Source organism: Aedes albopictus, chromosome 3, assembly GCF_035046485.1.
Source record: "Aedes albopictus strain Foshan chromosome 3, AalbF5, whole genome shotgun sequence".
NCBI lineage: Eukaryota > Metazoa > Arthropoda > Insecta > Diptera > Culicidae > Aedes > Aedes albopictus.
In genome coordinates, this window is record NC_085138.1 from 251,833,021 (window position 1) to 251,855,300 (window position 22,280).

Here is a 22,280-nt window from a genome sequence, read left to right on the forward strand (position 1 = left end):
AACATAGGAATGCCGTAGTGTCGAATAGGAACAACGAATCGAGCGTGGCGGCTCATACGATGGAAACCAACCATGAAATAGATTGGGATAGTGCGAAGCTCATAAAAGTGTGAGAAAAGCTTCCCACTTAAACACATGGGAGTCAATGTTCATCAGCAATGTCCAAAAACCGCTGATGAATGAAGACGATCCTCCCATCATGTCGAGTCTATACGATCTCATCGACACAAATCGGCTGCAGTAACATTCTCTCTCTCCCCGGACCCGGATCAGTACGAACAACATCGTAATCAGTCGGACATTGTCCCGTAGATGGGCTGCATCGAGCCCGAAACCGGTCGGCATTAAGGTAATTTTTTAATTATTTTGACGATTGTAAGAACCATAAGTGTCGTGTCTTGTCTCGCGTCGCGTTTCGTGAATGACATACGGAAGTTCTACGAGAAGCTGAACCGCTCGCACAGAGGCTTTGTGCCACAAGCCGACTTGTACAATGTACATAGACAATCACCGGGAATCATCTCACGAGCGAGTGTGAGGTGGTCGAGATGTGGTGGCAGCATTAGGATGAGCACCTTAATGGCAGCGTTGCAAGCACCGAAGGTGGCGTGCCAACAGATCTAGGAGTGCGTGCGGAAGATGAAAGACTTCCGGCTCCTGGCCTCCAAGAGATTGTGGAGGAGATTGGCCGGTTAAAAACAACAAGGCCGCTGGAGCAGATCAAATACCAAGCGAGCTTCTGAAATACGATGGTTAAGCACTGGTGAAGATTATCTCTCAAATTTTATGCCGCCGTCTATCACCGATTGCACGAGAGTTTGTGAGGCAATAGCAGACGCCAGGTGTTACAGAAATGCCGCGAATACAACGTTGCTGACGTGGGCCCATATAGCCGAGGCGGTAAACGCACGGGTATTCAGCATGACCATGCTGAGGGTGACGGGTTCGATTCCCAGTCGGTCCAGGATCTTTTCGTAAAGGAAATTTCCTTGATTTCCTTGGGCATAGAGTATCTTCGTGCCTGCCACACGATATACACATGCAAAATGGTCATTGGCAGAGGAAGCTCTCAGTTAATAACTGTGGAAGTGCTCATAGAACACTAAGCTGAGAAGCAGGCTTTGTCCCAGTGAGGACGTTACGCCAAGAAGAAGAAGAAGAAGAACAACGTGCCTACACATAATATGTTCATCGATTTTGGATCGACGTATGATACAATCGATCGAGACCAGCTATGGCAGATCATGTACGAATACGAATTCCCGGATAAACTGATACGATTAATCAAGGCGACGATGGATCTAGTGATGTGAGTAGTTCGAGTATCAGGGACACTCTCGAGTCCCTTCGATTGTCGCAGAGGGTTACGGCAAGATGATGGTATTTCGTGCTCGCTGTTCAACATTGCTTTAGACGGTGTAATAAGGAGAGCGGGGGTAAGCACGAGTGGGACGATTTTCACGAAGTCCGTTCAGCTGCTTGGCTTCGCTGATGATATTGATTGCTCGTAAATTTGAGACGATGGCGGAAACGTACATCCGACTGAAGAGTGAAGCCAGGCGAATAGGATTAGTCATTAATGTGTCGAAGACAAAGTACATGATGGTAAAGGGCTCCAGGGAGGAATCACCGCGCCCGCCATCCCGAATTTCTATGGACGATAATGAAATCGAGACGGTTGATGAATTCGTGTACCTTGGGTCACTGGTGACCGCCGTTAACGACACCAGCACAGAAATTCAGAGACGCATTGTGGCAGGAAATCGAGTTTACTTTGGACTTCACAGAACAAAGTTCGCCGTCACACGAAGTTAACTTTCTACAAAACGCTGATTAGACCGGTAGTGCTTTATGGGCACGAAGCATGGACTCCACGTGCAGAGGACCAACGCGTTCTTTGAGTTTTCGAACGGAAGGCAACTGAACCACGAGCTGCATTAGCTTCTGAGAGAATCAACCATCATCCACACCGCGAAAATCAGGAGGCTACGGTGGGCGGCTCACGTCATCAGGGTGTAGGATAGCATCCCGTTTAAAATTGTTCTCGAGAGCAATCAAGTGGAGGACGATTTGCGGACCCTCCAAAGAGTACGTTACTGGATACACACAGCCACGAACCGAGTCGAATGGAGACGACTCCTACGTACCACAGAGGACGCTCAGGCCTTAGTCTGACCGGTGAAGCAAGTAATAAGTACCTCAGGGTTCGATTCGTTATTATTACGACTCATTTTTACGACCATATTAAACCACAGAACACACACTTTACGCTAATGGGGCACGTTCGGTGTAGTACTAGATTTGTAGTAATGAGCTGAATTTTTGTATGGTGAGTAGGTCAATTCTCCGTTTCTGTAAGGAAATGGTGCAAAAAGCGTGGGTTTTATGATTCCTTGCCTAATTTTATGCTGTTTGAGCAAAACTTTGGATAACTGTGTTGTTTATGTTGAAAGAAATGGAGAAAACAACAACACTGTTACCCAAAGTTTTGCTCAAACAGCATCAATTTAGGCAAGGAATCATAATACCCACGCTTTTTGCACCATTTCCTTGCAGAAACGGAGAATTGACCTTCTCACCATACAAAAATTCAGCTCATTACTACAAATCTAGTACTACACCGATCTGTCCTATTCATATTACGTCACTTACCTTCACCGACTCGCCAATCTTGTCCAGCGAATCCATATCAGCAGCCGTCTTCAGCGCATCGGAGGAGGTCATTGTCGCATCCGCATTAACTACCGGCACAGCACCGGGGGTGGAACTAGTCCCGCTCGCAGTCCCCGTCGTTACCGCTGTGGGCGCCGGTGATGGACTTTTCCGAATGGGCGGTTGGAACACCGGCCGCTGGACGAACATATTGTCCAGAATGTGGTCGATGTCGCTGGCGGCGGCTGCGGGAGCAGCGGTGGTGGCGGCTGGTCCAGCGGCGCTCACACTTGTGTCCTCCGTCGTTTCGCTGATGCTGGAACTGGGACCGCTGCCGGAGTTGTTATCCGAACCGCCGGGGCGGTTGTTTCTGGACTTCCGCTCGGGTGGGGCCAGAATCGGGATTGCACTGGTCGGGCGCCGTTGGGATGGCAGTGGTCGCGGAGTTTGCGTTTGGGACTGGGGGGCGTAGTATGTGATTCCACTGGGATAGACGGCTGCTGCCGCCGGTTGCGGGGGTGTGAGCGGGACAGCAGGGGTGACCGGTTGAGGAACTACAGTGTTGAAGTTTTGGTACCCGGTGTACGGGGCTGCCGGGTATTGGGCGGGAGCTGCTGGGGGAATTGTTGGGACGTAGTTCATCATTTGAGGTGGGGGAGCAGCTGGAGCGGTTGGAGGGGTAGGTTGTGGAGTAGTTGTTGTCTGAGGGATGTATGTAGCTGGCGGGGGTGCTTGGATGTATTGATGGCTAGCTGTAGGGCTGGGTGCCGTGTATTGTTGATAGAGAGGGTTTTGCTGCTGGGGAACCACTGGGACTGCAGGCTGTTGTTGCACTGGGACTGGTTGGGTGGGTGTTCCGGCGACAAATTCACTTCCGGTTGGGGTGGTAGCCGAATAGTATGCCGCTGGATGCTGATACTGACCAGTCGGTTGGGATTTACTGACTGCCGCTGGTTGTGCTGCATTCGCAACCAGGTAGTCGTTCGGTAGGTTCAACGGCAACGACGGCTGGTTGATTTGATAGTTCTGCTTGGGCGCCTGAGAAGAAAGCTTCTGTTGTTGCTGATGAAGCTCTTGCTGGAGCAGCAATTGTTGTTGCTGTTGCTGTTGTAGCAACTGTTGTTGCTGCTGCTCATGGAGTGGTGACTGCACGACAACAACATTCGGATTGTCCAGAGTGGATCGTTGCCTGGTGCTGGAATAGCGTTTAGATGAGCGGGAGTTGCTGTCGTTGGCAAGCAATTGCTGCTGACCGACGGCGGAGGCACCCATATGGACGTTGTGCATTTGTGCTGCAACTGGTGCTTGCTGTTGCTGCAGCTGTGGTGGTGGAACCTGAGTTTGTGGAGCTTGAGTTGCTGTCGGTGGACCTGACTGAGTTGTTAGTGGATGCAACTGTTGATACGGAGCCTGTTGTTGAAGTTGATACTGTGGCTGCTGTGGTTGCTGTTGCTGTATTTGCTGTTGTTGGTGTGTCAATTGCTGAGTTGCGGCAATCGAAGTAAGCTGACTGGCTTGTGTGGATACAATTTGCCGTGGGGATATTTGAGATCTAGTGTTCAATGCGACAGCCGAGGTGGAGCTCAGCACCGGTTGTCGGTCTTTGCTGGTCCTTTGTCCCGCTGGAGTAGGGTACTTGGCAATGTCGGTCTGGCCAATTTCTACGGATTGGATTGTGGCATTTGCCGGAGGATTATACGGGAACTTAGCATCTTTCGGCATCTTGGAATCGTTATAGGAATCATAATGATCATCATTCACATACGAAGCCTGCTGTTGTTGATGATGCTGAATTTGTTGCGGCTGTGGTTGGGGTTGTGCCTGTTGAACTTGTGGATGGGGCGGCGGAGGCATCTGTTGTTGCTGGTGTGGAATCGCTTGCTGTTGCTGCTGCGGTTGCTGCATCATCTGCGGCGGCTGATTCTGATAATGGTGCTGAACAGAACGCTGATCTAACATGCGGTCTGGCATTGGTTGAACACGGTCCATTGCATTGTTCATCTTGTTGCTATTGCTACTGCCAGACAACGCGCCTGCGCTATTACTGTGCACAACCTGATTAACGCCACCGCTACCTCCCGTAATTGGCATACCACCTCCTTCCATGGCCTTGTTTCGAGTTTGATTCTTAAATTGTAGCGAAGTAATCACCTTGTAATCGCTACCTCTTCTGTCCTTCTCTTTACTGCCTCGATTGCTAATCTTGTTCTCTTTGTTGTGATAGCTATTGTTGTTCGCCATCCGTTCTGAACTGTATCTACTGCCATCGTTCCTTCCATCCCGATAGTTATCCATACCGTGTTGATCATAATCGCGCTCCCTGTCCCAATTTCGCTCGCGATCCGGTCGTGGCTGCTCATATCGATCATTTCGATCCCGCTCAGCTCCTCGATCACGATCGCGATCACCCATGCTGCCACGATTGCCATTACTTCCTCGACTACGTTCACTGGTTCTTCTTTCCGCTCGCTGCGGTCTCCCCGGCGCAAGTTCATCACGTTCTCCTGACGTTCGCAGCAGCTGTTTACTAGATCGTCGTCCATTCTGGCGCAATTTACTGCTGCCACTGATGCTGTTGTTGTTAGTACCCAACTCAGGGAATTCCTCTGGCCGGGGTACCTTTCGCTGTCGATTATGATCTACAACATTGGATTTTGAGTAAGCATCCTCGTCTTCCCAATTTCTGGTGTATCGGTTGGGACCTCGACTGTGAAAAAAGAAAAGATTGATTATTTTATTACAAAGATACCGTCAAGGTTGAAAGCTTCACACTTACGCATAACGTCTCCTCCTGCGGGCCCGTGGCGGACCGTCTTCACTGCGGATGTCGTACCCGTAGGCCGAAACCAGCTCTGCCCTCGATTTGGGAGCCTGTTCACTTTCATCGAACCGATCGTGCGTCCATCGATCGGCTGACGCTTGCCATTTCTTGGTCGCCTTGGACACTGCATTTTTGTCTACCTTTCGGTCCCCACCCGGTCCCACCGGGTCTTCGCTGTTCAAACTCTCGTCACCAGCCTTACCATCTTCCTCGTCCTCCAACGTGCGATCATCGTGTTCGTAGAAGGTTCCCTTTTTCGGGATGTACTGTGGATTGCTACGGTCCTCGTCGTCGTCCACCTTTCGCTTACTGTCTGTTTCTTGCTCCTGGCCATCGCCGCTCTGTCTTTCGTTATCCAGTACTTCGATGACGTCATCGTCCGATCCATCGTCATCCTCTTCATCGTCTTCACCTTCTTCGCCATCGGTGACTAGTTCTTCTTCCTCTTGGCTATCACTATCTTCCTCCTGATCATCATACTCTTCGCCATCGGATGGCGAATCGGATGCCGTGTCGTACTCTGATTCCACTGTGGCTAATCCGCTCTGTTGCGATGTGTCTTCTTTGGCTGCATCGTTGGCGTTCTGTGGATTTGGGAGAAACAAGTTTACAATTTATTAATCTATAGTATATTATCAGGTCTAGATAACATGATTTGGCTTAATGCCATTTGGCAGAAGGCCGTTTAGCATAAAAGCCATCTGGCATAACGGTCGTTTAGCATTTGGTATAACAAGAATTAAGTGCATTCTTACCAAGAAGGCTGTTCTTCGTATTATGCCAAACGGTCTTATGCCAAATGACCATTATGCCAAATGGCATTTACGCCAAAAGACCTTATGCCAAGCGGCGTTATGCCAAATGGGGTAGAGCTGCTCCTAAAATTAGCATTTTGATTTTGTTTAACCCTCCCTTAAGATGTTACGCTAAGGTGCACCACGATGATGTAGGGCACTGTTTAGTGAGTAGGAAGCGTGAATACGAGTCTCACCGAGCAAACGATTTTTTTTTTTCAATATACAGTTTGCTGGCCCAGAACCATTCTGCGGTGTATCAAACTGTACTATTAAAATGGAACTGACAAGATGGGCTGAACAGGCGTTGATATTCAATAGGAGGCAATCAGTGAAGTACTAGATTGAAAGTAGTGAGCTGGATTTTTGTATGGTGAGATGTTCAATTCTCCATTTTTGCAATGAATTGGTGCAAACAGCGTGGGTTATATGATTTCTTGGCTAATTTGATGCTGTTTGAGCAAAAGTTTGGGTAACTTTGTTGTTGTATTATTTATTTCATGCAACTTCAACAACACAGTTACTCAAACTTTTGCTCAAACAGCATCAAATTAGTCAAGAAATCATAATACCCACGCTGTTTGAACCATTTCATTGCAGAAATGGAGAATTGAACATCTCACCATACAAAAATCCAGCTCACTACTTTCAATCTAGTACTTCACTGATTGCCTCCTATTGAATGGAAACACAATAATCATCTCCCTTCATCTCCTCCTGGCTCGAAGCTCCTCCTCACTGCAAGTGCTGCAAGCCTTGGGCAAGTGGCCTAACTCCGACGCTTGCACAAGCTCTGCCAATATTCCGAGCTCTAACCAGGTTCATCTATCTCCGAGCTCCTTCTCCGTATTGTCCACCGGATCACTCCTCCTGTCGTCAACCTTCCCGTCTAGGTGCTTCCGCCGAGCTTCATCCGCAACTTCACAATACCTTCATCGAGCTCCTTTCGGTCATCCAGTTGACCCGTATCGCCTTTCATTCCCATGGAATCTGTCCTCCGTGACTGCTAATCCATCCGCCTAAGAATCCCATGCTGCGACTCCGCGCCTTATACGGCCGATCCTTTTCTAGGTCAATACATGCTGCGGAAAACGTTCCTGGGTCCATAACCTGTTGGAGCTAGCTTCGCTATGGTCTGCGTGATCATGGTGGACTAGTACCAACACTATGTCATACACACTAGTAACTGGACACTGACGGAGCAGGTATCACTTAAAAAATATTGGCCATGATATCTGTCATTACTGTAACACCTCGTAACATCTGCTATGCAGTTATGGTGCGCAGGGTATGGTCCACTGCACGAATTTATGCTGGCCTGCTTGCTCTCACAGAAAATTTGACGTTTGGGAGGTGCGGGCTCGCTCAAACGTCAGATTTCGTGTGAGAGTCAGCAGGCCAGAATAAATTCGTGCAGTAATCCATTGGGCGCACGGCGTCCCTAATATCAGCCAAAACGATAAAAGTTTTGATTGCCCAAGAATGAAAAAATACAAAAATGCTCAAACTATACCCCGATAAATGCGGGGTTGGGTATTAGAGGGTTAACGGCAAACTACAACATGAAATACGAAGGCGCATTATCAGTGGAAGTCGGGCCTACCATGGGCTCAACAAGAATATGCGGTCTAGAAAGATTCTCCCTCGCACCAAATGTATCATGTAGAAAACGCTGATAAGACCGATGGTTCACTACGAGGACAAGAGGCAGATAGTCATGGGTTCGATCCCAGCCCCGGCACTTCTTCGTCAGTTGCTTTTTCTCCCTGAGAGCAGCTGACACTGACCCTCTTCTGAGCACATGGCTCAAATGGACCCGAATACTTGGACAACGGCGAACGGCAACCCATAATGGACCCCAATCGGACTGAAAAAAGGAACAACCAAAAGCCACACATCAACATCCTCGTGCTCATCATTTTACCACAATAGGGTAGAAAATGAAAGCAGCGCAACGGCAACCAGTTCGATATAGTAGAATTAGAATAGAATAAATTTAGGCGTTGTACAAAGTGTAAGTACAGCTTCTAATTGGAATCGCTCACGCAGTGCCCTAGTGGACAAAAGAGCTGTAAATTAGGTTAAGTGATTGAAGAATAAAAAGACCTGGACTGTGTTCGATGAGGAGCACATGCAAGCACTCGAAGAGTGCGAGTGTCGGGTCCTTAGGACCATCTATGGCGGTGTGCAGGAGAAGGGTGCGTGACGGTAAAGAATGAACCACGAGCTCGCTGCACTCTACGGCGAACCTTCCTTGGAAGGTGGCAAAAGCTGGTAGGATACGTTGGGCAGTGCATTTTATGAGAATGCCGGACAATAACTCTGTAAAGCTGGTGTTCGCAAGGGATCCGGATGGTAGAAGAAGATCTGGAGGGTAGTGTGCAAGGTAGGCGAACCAGGTGCAGAACAATCTGGCAAATGTGGAACGCAGCCGAGGATGGAGGACTGCAGTCACGAATCAAGTGTTGTAATGTAAAGCTGAATAAATGAAATCAATGTAGGTATGACACAATGTGTTATTTGAGTCTGACTAACATTATGTTTAACGTCTACACCGTGGTATTTGAATTACAGAGTGGTCAGGTTTAATCTTCAATATACTTTGAAGGTTTGAACAAACGAACATTTCACTGTTTTTGTATGAAATTGTGTAAAACGTTATATTTTACAAAGTACAATAACAGTCACAGTTGACAACCGCTCTTCGTGCGCGCCGGACGTCTTTTTCCCTTTCCTTTGGTTGCTCTTGTATCGATACAAGATGTCACAATACAGAAAAAACACGTTGGTAGTGGATTTTGGTGTCTTGCCAAGGCGCCCCGCTTTGGAAGAAGCGGAAAAGTTCCTGAAGTGTTTTGTAAAACTTGATATGGCTGATGTTAGGAGCATTCAGATCCATAACATCAAAAACTGCCTATTTATCGAGATGAACGACCCTGGTGTAGCCCCGCGGCTACAAAAACTGCATCATCTACAACACTGCTTCGTTCTCGAGGGAGTAAAATACTACATACCGGTATACGTGGATGGTCCAACAACGACCGTGAGGATTCACGATCTTCCGCCGCAAATGTGCAACAACTCCATCGCCGACCACTTGCAGCAGTACGGGAGAGTGATCTCCATTCACAACGAAGTGTGGAAGAACTTCTTCTCGGGGATACCCAATGGTGTGCGCGTCGTTCGGATGCGGTTGGATAAACCGATACCGTCGCACATTGTTGTGAACAGCCACGGCACGTACGTTAGCTACCCTAACAATAGCGATCAACAAGCGATCCGTAGCACTAAACAAAAGCAACAAAAAACACCATCCAGCTCGGTCAAGGGACAGAAAAACGACGATAACCAGTGCGATACAATTGAACCAGAAGCGGCTAGATCTGATAGAGACGGTGGTGATGATGATGACAACGATAACGATGATGGAAATACCGATGTTGAAAACGAAAACGATGTGAACCTGGAGACCGATTCTGCGAAGCGGCGGTTGTCAACCGAGTCAACGAATGGAACGCGAGACGAAAATTTAGCCAAGCGATCGTGCAACGAGAATGTTCAAAATTCCGGTTCTACTTGGAAAGTGATCACGAGATCGAAGAAAAAAAATATGTCATAGCTGTATTTGTATTTTAAATAATCTGACACGAATGCACCTTTTCAGTGTAAAGTGTCTCTAATAAATAATAATAATAATAATAACAGTCAACATTTGATATTTGATTTTAAATAGGCACTCTGATATCCAGAAGAGGCAATGAATGCCAATAGTCAACTCCCGGACGCGGACACTCTGTAGGTTAACATGCATAATACCAGCATCCAATTTCAAGTCCAGCTGTTTTTTGTACCGAGCGAGCATTTCGGTGCAAAAATGTAACAGTAAGCAGACAAAAATGAATCAACAGTAAAGACACTCCGCTCCGCGTCCGATTGTTGCAAATAGCGATGCGATGATGATGGTCGATCAAGAGTAGCAGCAACAAAACAGAGAAGAAGCGATAAATAATGGCTTTTAATTGGATTTCGTTCACGAACGCTCCAACTGTCCGCCGTCGAACGACCCACGATGATGACGACGACTAGGTACGTGAGACCGTGCTTGCTTGCCGTTGGCGTTGCCGGACAGACGGAGAATGCATTCGATTCGACCACGAAAAAAAATTTCTCCAATTGCGTACGCGCAAGGAAAGGAGAAGGTGCACGCAATAACACAATCCACGCCACTACTCGGTATAGACTCTATCCGCCCGTGAAATGCGCGAGCATCTACGATTTTATCTACGGGATGCTCATAGGTAATCGTATCAGTAGGGTGCGGCTTATTTGATGGGTTGTATCCGAAGATACGACAGTTTTATCACGTACGTCAAACTTAATGTAAACTTGATTTATCAATTTGTAACAGTTATAGTCAGCCAGTTTGTCAACTAACACTCCAACTCGAAACTTTTGTCTAAACTTTGCAAACTTTTTGATTATTCTCGAAAAAATCAAATGTTACTTATTCATTTCTTCTTCTTATCGTAACGTACCCACTGAGACAAAGTTTGCTTCTCAGCTTTTTTTTTCCTCCCCTGTTGGGGAAATTAAGCCACTGCGTCCAATAGGCTGAACTATTGTGGCATGTCCCGTTTTGATATTCGCATCTAGCCAGCTAATTACCATGTGTCAAGTAATCAGCTACTGCCACGACGCGTCGTCTCCCAGTCAGGTGCAATGGAATTGATAAACTCCAAGACCTTCCCAGGTTTTGCAGATCAGATCTCACTGGGTTGCAAGCAACCTTTATCTAGAAATCTTTGCCTGCGCGTGTATAAAGCACCACAACTGCAAAGCAGATGTTCCGAGGTTTCACGTTCCGTATTACAGAAACGACAGATATCACTCTGAATATGGCCAATATTTTTCAAGTGATACCTGCTCGGGCAGTGTCCAGTTACTAGGCCAGTGTATGTACATAGAGCTCTCTTGTTGAGCTCTAAGAGCTTTTTGGTTTTATAAGCATTTGGTGTTATAAATCGTTTTGACTGATTGCAATTTTTGACGTCCATCCAATTGGATATCACCCTCTGCTCAGCCCAGCGTTTCAGGTCCATTTTAATTGTACAGTTTGATATACCACAGAATGGTTCTGGGCCAGCAAACTGTAAATTGGAACCACTTTTAGCAAGCTCGTCTGCCATTTCATTTCCTTCAATGCCACAGTGACCTGGAACCCAGTATAAGTTTACTGAATTCCCTTGGCACAGCCTGCGCAGTGAAAGAATGCATTCCCAGACAAGCTTCTCAGCTTAGTATTCCATGAGCACTTCCAGTTATTAACTGAGAGCTGACGAAGCTACTCTATGCCCAAGAAAAACGATACAATTTTCTGTACGAACCGACCGCAAATCAAATTTTGTGGGGGCCCCTAAAATGTGGGCCCGGGCCCCCCTTAGATCCGGCCCTGGTCTTGCTGATAACCATGCGCTTACCACATCAGCTATAAAAGCCCTAATTATTTTGTATATCTTCTGCAAATATAATATTGCTTAATAATTACAAATCTTTGTTGGCTGTTGAGCATTATTTTGTTTTAAATAAAATGAAGGAATTATTTTGAATTTACAAACTCTAAGGTTTTTCCTGTATCGTAACAAATTTTCAATCTCAACTTAAAAGTTTTTTTTTAGGAAATAAATCACACCCTAAGCACCAGATTCGTCTGTAGGCTACTGTTTCTCCTATGATGACAGCGACCAAGCTAGACTCATAATGTTATGCTTACTACGAGTGATGGAGGTGACGACTTGCCGATCAACTACTGTGGTTTTTTTTTCTTTTTCTTTTCGTTGCTCAAGAAAATGATCGTTGTACTCTGCATAAATTTAGCCAGTGATCTAAATGTTGCATAATTCGAAAAGAAATACCAAACGTGTGAACATCGGATGTACTATGAGCAAAAAACCTGAAATTAGGTGGAAATACGGTCAACTTTCTTGACTTTGTCATTTTTATATTTTATGAGATCTTTGTTTTTAAACATAAAAAGCCCTCTTTAACATGATCGGATTCTTCGTTCAAGTAAAGGAAAAGACTCAATAATAGAGCAGATATGGAGATAAAAGAGGATAACGGTTTTAATAATATAAGAGGAGATGAAGGATTCGGAAACAATAACTATAATTTACTCCAGGAAATTCATTATCATCAAGGGATTTTTAGTGTCAAATACATTTGTTGACGATGGTTGAGCTTTTCGCGAGTTTTGAATATTAGGATTTAATACTAATTGACTGCAAAATGGTGAGTCGACAACTTGCGAGGAGCATCAAACATAATTCTGGTCTTCACTAGCTCATATCTCATGCTTCCACGTTTTTTTCCTTCTCTAAGTAATGGGGCTTGAACGGCCCAGGTTCAGGTAGTGTGAAGTTGGGAACCGCCTCCGACAAGCAAAGTAGAAGATTCACTTGAAGACGAAGGTGACCTTAGTCTAGAAATAGACTACAATAAGGATTTCAGTTTGAACGAGCTCAACTGGGCCCTCAGTCACGGCACTGGAAAGGCTGCGGGTCCTGACGATATTGGGTATCCTATACTTAGGAAGCTCCCACTTATCGGCCTACTGGATACAATGAACCAGGTATGGCACTCTGGAGTTATACCTGACGAGTGGAAAGAAGGGCTAGTTATTCCTATCCCCAAAGAGGGAAAGGACAAGACGCTGACGGAGGGTTATAGACATAGACCAATAACCTTACTTAGTTGCATGGGGAAAACACTCGAGCGGATGGTTAATCGTCGCCTGTCAACTGAGCTGGAAAGGCATGAGCGAATTCACCCACAGCAACACGCATTCCGATGTGGCTATGGTGCGGAGACGTTCTGTTCGGGGAGTCACCAAACCTTTGTAGCGAAACACAGGTAGTTGTGGGAAATCGCTTTAAACTAAAAAGATCTTTATTAGTTTTGTATAAGTTCAGTAAACGGAATGCAATCTTACAATTTTGGTGTCCTACCGTACGACGATGTTACTTTCGTGCTTCCGGGATACACGGCTCTATACCAAGTATTTTGGATTATTCTATAGAGGTTTAAGGTGAATAATACACTCTGATGAATCCACATTATCGCAGTGCCGTAGTGCCACTCAAATAGCAAATTCGTATGTAACTGTTTAGAGGAAATAAGCGATGGAAAACTGTAATTCTTACAAGAAAAGGCTTTCTAACTGTGTTTATCACACCGGCTAATTATCACTACTGTCATGCTCTGTGGTAACCACACTGATCGATTCGGCCGAGGGGCTAGCTGATCGGCGCAACATCCCCCCACCCGTAAAAGCTGGTGACGATTAGTCCTGACCAGAGTTTTCACGTAATCCGACGTCCAGGAATGCCAGTTTCACGGCTGGTCTCTTGTACATCCCCGAAGCTGTGCGCACCAGAGCTTGACGCACGCGTCCATCTCGTCCCGGGAACACCTTTTCGACTCGCCCCCTCACGTACTGATTCCTGACCGTATTACCAATCACCAGCACTAAATCACCTTCCTGGATCTCGCGGACTTCTTCAAACCACCCGCAGCGCCTGGTAATTACAGGCAGGTACTCTTTAATCCACCTTTGCCATATAACATCGGTTAGATGTTGAACAAGGGTCCAAGAGCTCCGCAAATTCATACGACGTTCGTTGATCTCCGAAGGGGGTTGCTTAACGCCAGAAGAATTTCCCAGCAAAAAATGATTCGGAGTTAGCGATTCCTCGTCGGCGGTTTCTAGAGGCATATACGTTAAAGGACGCGAATTTATCATTGCCTCCGCATCTAACAGGATCGTTTCAAACACCTCATCAGTTGGTCGGCGAGGAGCGTCGATGAGCGTTCCAATAGAGTTCTTTACCGACCGCACGAGGCGCTCCCATACACCGCCCATATGGGGGGCACCTGGTGGATTGAAATTCCACCGTGTGTTGGTGTTAGTGAAGCTGCTTGTTCGCTCCAACGAAACTGGTCCCGTTGTCGCTGAAAAATTCTGCTGGTGCACCACGGCGGGCAATGAATCGTCGTATGGCCAACACACACGATTCACTAGATAAGCTGTGCACTACTTCTAGATGTATAGCACGCACCGTTAGGCACGTGAAGAGTGCAACCCAGCGCTTGACGTTAGCACGGCCGACTTTCACCGTTATCGGCCCAAAGTAATCCAGGCCTACGAATGTGAAAGGTTTCACGAAAGGCGTGACGCGTTGTTCCGGAAGTGGGGCCATCGGTGGGTGTCGAGGAACTGCTTTTTCTGTTCTACATTTCATACATTTTTTAGCCGTTTGCTTCACGACAGTACGCAAGTGTGGTATTTCATAACGCTGTCTCATCTCATTTACTACCGTCTCCTGGTTGGCATGGTGATAGCGACGATGATACGAATCTACCAGAAGCGATGTTATCATATGGGATTTTGGTAATATAACCGGGTATTTAGCATCGGATGTAGCATACCACGCAGCACCTATTCTTCCTCTCATTCTGATCACACCATCGTGATCCATGTACGGCCACAACTTATATATAGGACTAGTCTTGGGAAGCAAATTGTAACGAACAGTTGGGCCCCCTTTAGTCTCCAGCAGAATTGCTAGTTCTTGACTGTAGGCTTCAGATTGGGCTTGCTTCCATAACTCCCTTTCTGCTCTCCGCAACTCTTCTCGGCTCAGGATTCCAGTATCTATAGGTCGGCCATTCCTACAACACCTCAAATTGTCGATGAACCTGAAGACATACGCTTGTGTTCGCAGTACTCGCTCCCATTTGTGGAAGCGTGAAAAATCTACTAATGGTGTGGAGGAAATTTGATGTACGTTGTGGTTTCTGACAAGTTCCTCGCTGGTGAGTGATGAATTTTGTTTTCTAGGCCACTCTGTTTCGCAATGAACAAGGAAGGGAGGACCACAGAACCAGCGACTGCCAGAATCAAATTTTGGACCTATTCCCCACTTGGTCGCGTCGTCTGCCGGGTTATACTTTGAAGGCACCCATCTCCATTGATTTATTTTGGTTAGAGCCAGTATTTCTCAGATTCTTACTCCCACAAATTTATGGTATCTCCGGTGATCCGAGCTGATCCAGGCTAGGACAGTAGAGGAATCTGTCCACAAAAACGTTTCTGTGATCTCGAACGAATGAGAAGCAATTACCGAATCCGCCATACGAGCACCTATAACCACAGCCATTAACTCCAATCGAGGGACAGATAATACCTTAAGTGGCGCAACTTTGCTTCTAGCACCTACAAACGCCACTTCTACGCCTTGGGTTCCCGCAGCACGAAGATATGCCACACATGCGTACGCTGCATCGCTGGCGTCCACGAATATATGCAGCTGTTTTTCTTCATCCATTCGGCCGAGAAAATAGCATCGAGGAATCCTGAGGTTCCCCAATGCTGGTAAGAAGCTGATCCACTGCCACCACCTTCGAGACAAATCTTCGTTGACTGGGACGTCCCAACCAACTCCAGTTGCCCAGGCGTCTTGTATCAGGATTCTTCCATGGATTAGGTAGAATGTCAAAAATCCAAGCGGATCAAAAAGGCTCATGACCAGTTTGAGCATTTCTCGTTTGGTAGGGATATGTTCGGGCTCTACGATATTCGCAAGCTCTTCACGAAGCGCTAGCGTATAGATGAAACTGTCTTTGGACGGACTCCATTTCATACCAAGCACCGATTCCAATTTTTCAGCGCGCAAAAGACTCAATTCCTTTGAATCATCATGAGAAACACTTTCGATGGCTGCCAAAACTCTTTCGGAATTGGACAGAAAGTTGCGAAGGTGGAAACCCCCATTTCTGTGGATGAATTTTACCTGGTTGACCACCTCGATAGCCTCTTCTTCCGTCTCAAAGCTATCCAGATAGTCATCTACATAATGGTGTTTGATGATCGCTCTCGGAAACGCTTCCATGTATTCCCTCGCGTTGACATTTTTCACATATTGGGCCGAACTCGGAGAGCAAGTAGACCCGAAGGTGGCGACATTGATTATATATTCCACTGGTGTATCACTAGGCTTTTCTCTCCACAAGAACCGCTGCGATAGGCTGTCCTGGGGTCGAATGAGGAGTCGAAGAAACATTTCTTCTAGGTCTCCAGTAACAGCGATCCTATGTTCTCGGAAGTGATATAACACAAACACGATGCTAGTCAGTAGATCTGGGCCTTTGAGAAAAGCTGAATTGAACGATACACCATTCACTTTGGCAGCCGCATCCCAGACGACTCTAATTTTTTGGGGCTTTTCGGGTTGATGACTACGCACAGCGGAAGATACCAGACCCGCTTGGTATCGAAAGAATGCAACTCCTTTGCCGTCGCTCGATGGCAGTATCCCTTGTTTACGTATTCCTCAATCTTTTGACGAACACGAAGGTGGAGAGATGGATCCTTATACAGCTTCTTTTCCAACGACTGGAGCCTTCTGATAGCCATCGGGAAACTATCGGGAAAGTCAATTTTGTCAGACTTCCATAACAGTCCAGTCTCAAATCGGTTAGATACTCGGCGTGTAGTTTCCTCCAATATTCGCTTGGCTCTCTTGTCTGCTTCGGACTCCGGAATCTCAAACGACGATTTTATACCAATTTGATCTAATGAAAAGAACTCGGTAAGCTGCTCATTTAACTCGTGGTCCGCATCCTTGGCAGCAGGCACGTGAAAGTTGACTGACACAGTTGGCTTTGAGACTCCTGCACTATAGCCGTAGATCGCCCAGCCCAATCGGCATTTTGCAGCGATGGGTTCATTGAGACGACCTTCCCGAATTTTCAATGGAATTCCTAATCTCAAATTGTCGAGCCCAATCAAAAGTTTAGGTTGTGCTAACTCGTAGTCGGCGATTGGAAGTCCACGTAAATGGGGATAGCGACCAGCTAACTCACCATAAATCAGCGTCTGTTTCGGCAGAAGAAGACGTTCGACAGTGTGGGCGTCTTGTATCTGGAATGCATCTGTTCTCTCAGCACCGGCGATTTGAAAATGCACTCTTTTCGATTTGGATTCCCGGCGTGCGACGTTACCGGTCCACTGTAGCGTCAACGGTTCTGTCGGACCGTCCAAACCAAGCTGTTCGGCGACTGTCCTATCCAAGAGGGTCGAAGAAGACCCTTCGTCGATGAAGGCGAATATCGTTTGTCGCTTATTACCCATAGACACTACCACTGGGAGTATGCGGAAATACGGATAACGATCACAACTCTTGTCTACACTAGTACTATGACTGGATGACAGGTGCATAGGACTAGATGACGTGGACTGGTGCAATAAAGGATGGTGTTTCTCTCGACATCCTTCGATATTACAGCCTTGCCATGTCCGACAGGGCCACCGTTGGTGGAAATTCAAGCACATTCGGCACAGATTGTTTTGCCGAACTATCCTCATCCGTTCCTCAACGTCTTTTGACTTGAACTCCTCGCAATCTGCTATACGATGACCAATGGAGTTGCAACAAATGCACGGTTTAGGAACTTTCCTTATTGCACCCGTGTTTCTCGATTCGGCGTCGACGGCGTCATGAGCATGGACAAAGGTTTTTTCTCGATCTCTTGGTTTCTCCACCTTCGTTGTTAGGTTGAATGGGAGATCAAACGATACCTCACTAGCTGCTTCAATGAGTTCGTTCATGAAGTTGCCGAAAGCTGCCAGGGTGTCATCTTGGTGTCGGAGTTTGAATCTAGCCCAATCCAATCTCAACTGAGCTGGAAGCTTCATAACCAGTTCTTGCAGCAAAACCGGATTGGTCAAATGGTTTTCTTGCTTCGCAGCTTGCAAGTGCACGACCAGATTTTCAACAGCCAAACCGAAATCAATAAGGGTATCTAGTCGTTCTGGCTTCGGAGCTGGCACGCGACGTATTCGTTCCAAAAGTGAACGAATGATGAGCTCCGGACGTCCGAAGCGCATTTGCAGAGTTTTGATTACATGAGGTACTCCGGCGGGCATCATGAGGCGACTACGAACCGTTTCCAGAGCGTTTCCACGTAAGCATTTTTGAAGCCGCACTAAGTTCTCCACGTCGGAGAACCCACATGCCACTGTGGTTTCTTCGTAGGTCCGAATGAACATCGGCCAGTCTTCCGGGTTGCCACTGAATGCCGGAAGATCCTTGCCCGTAACCTGCCGGGCGGCAATTTGCATGTATGTAGTAGGTGACACCGGGTGCTTGTCCTGTCGATCATCATTTAACGAAAGGCTTGAGAGTTGATTAATGGGTGGGCTAGGAGCTGTTGTGGTGAGTCGAAGTTCGCTACGCGGGCGTTGGACGTGGAGATCGGTGGTTCCAAATTATTCGGATCGTCTCCCTCAGTCTGATGCTGTGAAGCAACCCAAGCCACTACTCTGTCGGATTTGGAAATATGTGACACTGATGATGATCTACTTGATTCCGCCTGCTGTCGCATCAATTCCTTCTTTTTCTCCATGGATTCTCGTCTTATTAACATCATTTTTTCCTGCAAGGCCTTTTGCTTCAACAACTCTGTCTCGTGCAGCTTCGTTTCTTCTTCCATAATCTTCTTCTTTGCCTCCAGTTTGCGTTGTTCCTCGGCGAATTCCCTACGTTGCAGCTCTTCTTGCTCCTTCAATTCGATCTCTTTTAGTCGCTCTTCTTCTTCAAGTAGGCGCATCTGAGCTTCCAACGCAGCAGCGCGGGCACTGGAGGTCATGCTCACTTTCGATCCTACCGATTTGACTGGTTTCTTACTTCGCGACCTTGACGTCTTACTACCGCCGCACTTGTTCACTTTATCCTTCGCCTGCGGGAGACTGAGCAGACCAGAAACCGTAGCAGAATCACATTCTTGGCACAACCACCGGCGGGTTTTAACGGTGTCGTCTACTCCTACACACTTGAAGTGGTGCCAGTTACCGCACACATCACAGGCGACCATCGCATCAGCAGCATCATGCTCATGGCACGAATGGCAATTGTAGCCGGAATTGTTTCCCGTCAACATCCTTGGAAGCAAAATTCTTAAAGGTTTTGTTCGGGGAGTCACCAAACCTTTGTAGCGAAACACAGGTAGTTGTGGGAAATCGCTTTAAGCTAAAAAGATCTTTATTAGTTTTGTATAAGTTCAGTAAACGGAATGCAATCTTACAATTTTGGTGTCCTACCGTACGACGATGTTACTTTCGTGCTTCCGGGATACACGGCTCTATACCAAGTATTTTGGATTATTCTATAGAGGTTTAAGGTGAATAATACACTCTGATGAATCCACATTATCGCAGTGCCGTAGTGCCACTCAAATAGCAAATTCGTATGTAACTGTTTAGAGGAAATATGCGATGGAAAACTGTAATTCTTACAAGAAAAGGCTTTCTAACTGTGTTTATCACACCGGCTAATTATCACTACTGTCATGCTCTGTGGTAACCACACTGATCGATTCGGCCGAGGGGCTAGCTGATCGGCGCAACACGTTCTTTTCCCAGCTTGACTGTCTATTGGAGAAAGCGTCGAGCGAGGGCCTATACGTAGATGTAATATCACTCGACCTCTCCAAAGCCTATGACATGACATGGAGGCTCCCTATCCTGACTACCCTCAAGAGATGGGATATCCAAGGGTGCATGTTTAACTACGTAGCTAATTTTCTACGTAACCGCAGTTTTCAAGTCTTGAACGCAGGCGCAACCTCACTGGGACTGTGGACTGGGCTGATAGCGTCGGCTTTAAGATTTCCCCCGAGAAGTCTAACCTGATGCATGTCTGCTTTGACCACACGCACAGGCCGGCATTGCCAGCATCGGTGAGCACGCAGTCAAGGCCGTGCGCGAGATGAAGCTACTTGGCCTCCTGATTGATAATAAGTTAACCTTTATCAAGCATGCCAAGCAAGTGAAGGAGAAACTCAATACGAAGTTCAATATACTTCGGGCCTTGAGTGGACGCTTCTCTGAAGCCTTTTGTAGCACTTTGATTAAAGTAACAAGGGCAATGTGTGTCCCAAGCGTACTTTACGGTTCCGAATTGTGGAGCAGAGGTAGCACTGCGGTGGTAAACATTCTAGAACCTAAGTACAATGAGATTTTTAGAATCTGCTCAGGCGCCTTCAAGACTTCACCGGTAGCTTCTCTACTGGTGAAGTGCGGAAGATTACCACTGGTACATCTGGTAGCGGAGGACCTGGCTACTAAAGCTGCGCGGGCCCTGGAAAGCCCACCTAGCAGGTGGGATGCTGGTAGTCCAGCGTGCCTCAAGTCAGTGGCACGATCTTACGTCGACGAAGCTCCCTTCGTTAGCCACTAGGCCTCGCCTATGGCAACGGGCATGGGACGCGGACGTCCCTAAGATCGACTGGCGAGTGAGGGAGAAGTGCGGTGCTGGTGCCAACTCCGCGGTAGCTCAGGCTACCTTTAGAGAGGTTGCAGCTTCGTACGCAGATAGGCCACAGTATTTCATCGATGGCTCATTAGTACAAGAGAAAGTAGGTTATGGAGTGTCTGGGGAGGCCATAAGCCGCTGCGGCCGGTTACCCGGTCTCTGTGGTATCTTCTCAACTGAGGCCTATGCACTACTGCAAGCTTGCAGGCATGCAAATGGGTCTCAGGCTGTTGTCTTCTCGGACTCCGCGAGTTGTCTTCCGCCCTAGAGCATGGGAAAGTTGGACACCCGTGGCTGATTGAGGTGCAACAGTACACGAACATAACCTTTGTCTGGGTACCTGGACACGCAGGTATCCCGGGCAACGAGGCCGCTGATGCTCTAGCAAACCAGGGTCGTCATGCTCCGCAGGAGGTAACTTCGGTGCCTCTCTGTGACGTAACCCGCTGGATCAAGCGGACCTCCAGAGAAACGCGAGACTCGGCCTGGTATCTCAACCAGGACGCTTTCCTACGTAGGATACAGATCGACACACAAGAGTGGAGAGATGTTCCTAGTTTTCGAGATCAGAAGATTCTGACTTGGCTGAGAATTGGGCACACTCGGCTCACTCATGGATCAAGATTCGGTGGTAATACGGCCTACTGTCAGGGTTGCGGGCAAATACTAGATGTAACGCACATACTAGTAGACTGTCTCGCGCGAGAGATGTTAAGGGCGGAACACGGCGTTCGCGGCTCAATACTGGAAGCATTGGCGAACGACCTTAACGCGGAAAAAGGAGTTATTAAGCGGATTAAGGCACTAGGGCTCTATGATGCTATCTAGTGGATTAGGGCTCTGGTGCTCTATGACGCTAGGGTGTTAGCGTAGGAATGAGGTATAGAGTTTTAAGGACGAGTTTAAGAGGGGTCGCAAGCTACGAAACGCGAGATATCGTACTTCGACAAAGTACTGGACACGGCAGTACCATGACTTAGAGGTTGGCTCTAAGCATTGAAGTTGAACTTGAAAGAAAATGACGAAGGTGTCCGTCATCAGGTGGTTCAACGAGAGGAAAGACTCGCACATAACTCTAGTCCTCGGGAGTGAAGGACACCAGCCTGAGGTATCCATGAAATCGAGCGGAAGATTGTACTACCCCTCTTGGCATGTCAGTCCCATGTTGTTTCTAATGCGAATTATATTTTTGTCTCTCACGAGCCCGTTTAAAATAAATTTGATATTTTTCTCGCCTCATTTCACAGCTCAATGTGCTACGAAAAGTTTATGCATCACACGAATACATTTTTTTTAAACAATTATGGAGTTATAGTGCAAAAAGTAGGCACTTTGAAAAATAACATGGGACTGACATGCGAAGAGGGGCAGTATAAGAGTTTTACAGGGAGGAGGGCGTCTCGTGCAATGTGATGTCAACACGATTCGCCGACCAAGGAGTAAGCTGTCCTGCATCTGGTAGTTCACACCTTATGCCGTCACGAATGAACTTTATAGTTTAAAGTGACTTTAATAAAAATGGGTACAGATGCAGGAGCGCATCGACAATAACTGGCCAACTGGCGCTATTAGACGCGTTCCTTACATCCAGAGTCACTACTGCACAGTAGCGAATCCTCCTTCTCTTATTTACGCTCGAGTGCT

The 22,280-nt window shown here is 47.1% G+C and overlaps 2 protein-coding genes across 2 annotated transcripts in view; one reads left to right on the forward strand and one right to left on the reverse strand.

Moving 5' to 3' along the window:
* LOC109424346 (uncharacterized) overlaps window positions 1–22,280 on the reverse strand; it is a 55,081-nt gene that overhangs the window by 11,666 nt on the left and 21,135 nt on the right. Inside the window, exons 2-3 of the mRNA XM_062860177.1 lie at window positions 5,429–6,057; window positions 2,653–5,359 (exon numbers count right to left, since the gene is read on the reverse strand). Coding sequence (XP_062716161.1) covers window positions 2,653–5,359; window positions 5,429–6,057 — 3,336 coding nt within the window. The remainder of the gene's footprint in view (window positions 1–2,652; window positions 5,360–5,428; window positions 6,058–22,280) is intronic.
* On the forward strand, window positions 7,697–11,550 carry LOC134291847 (protein PFC0760c-like). Its single transcript, XM_062860176.1, has one exon. The coding sequence runs from the start codon at window positions 9,029–9,031 to the stop codon at window positions 9,884–9,886; it is 858 nt and encodes a 285-aa protein (XP_062716160.1). The 5' UTR covers window positions 7,697–9,028; the 3' UTR covers window positions 9,887–11,550.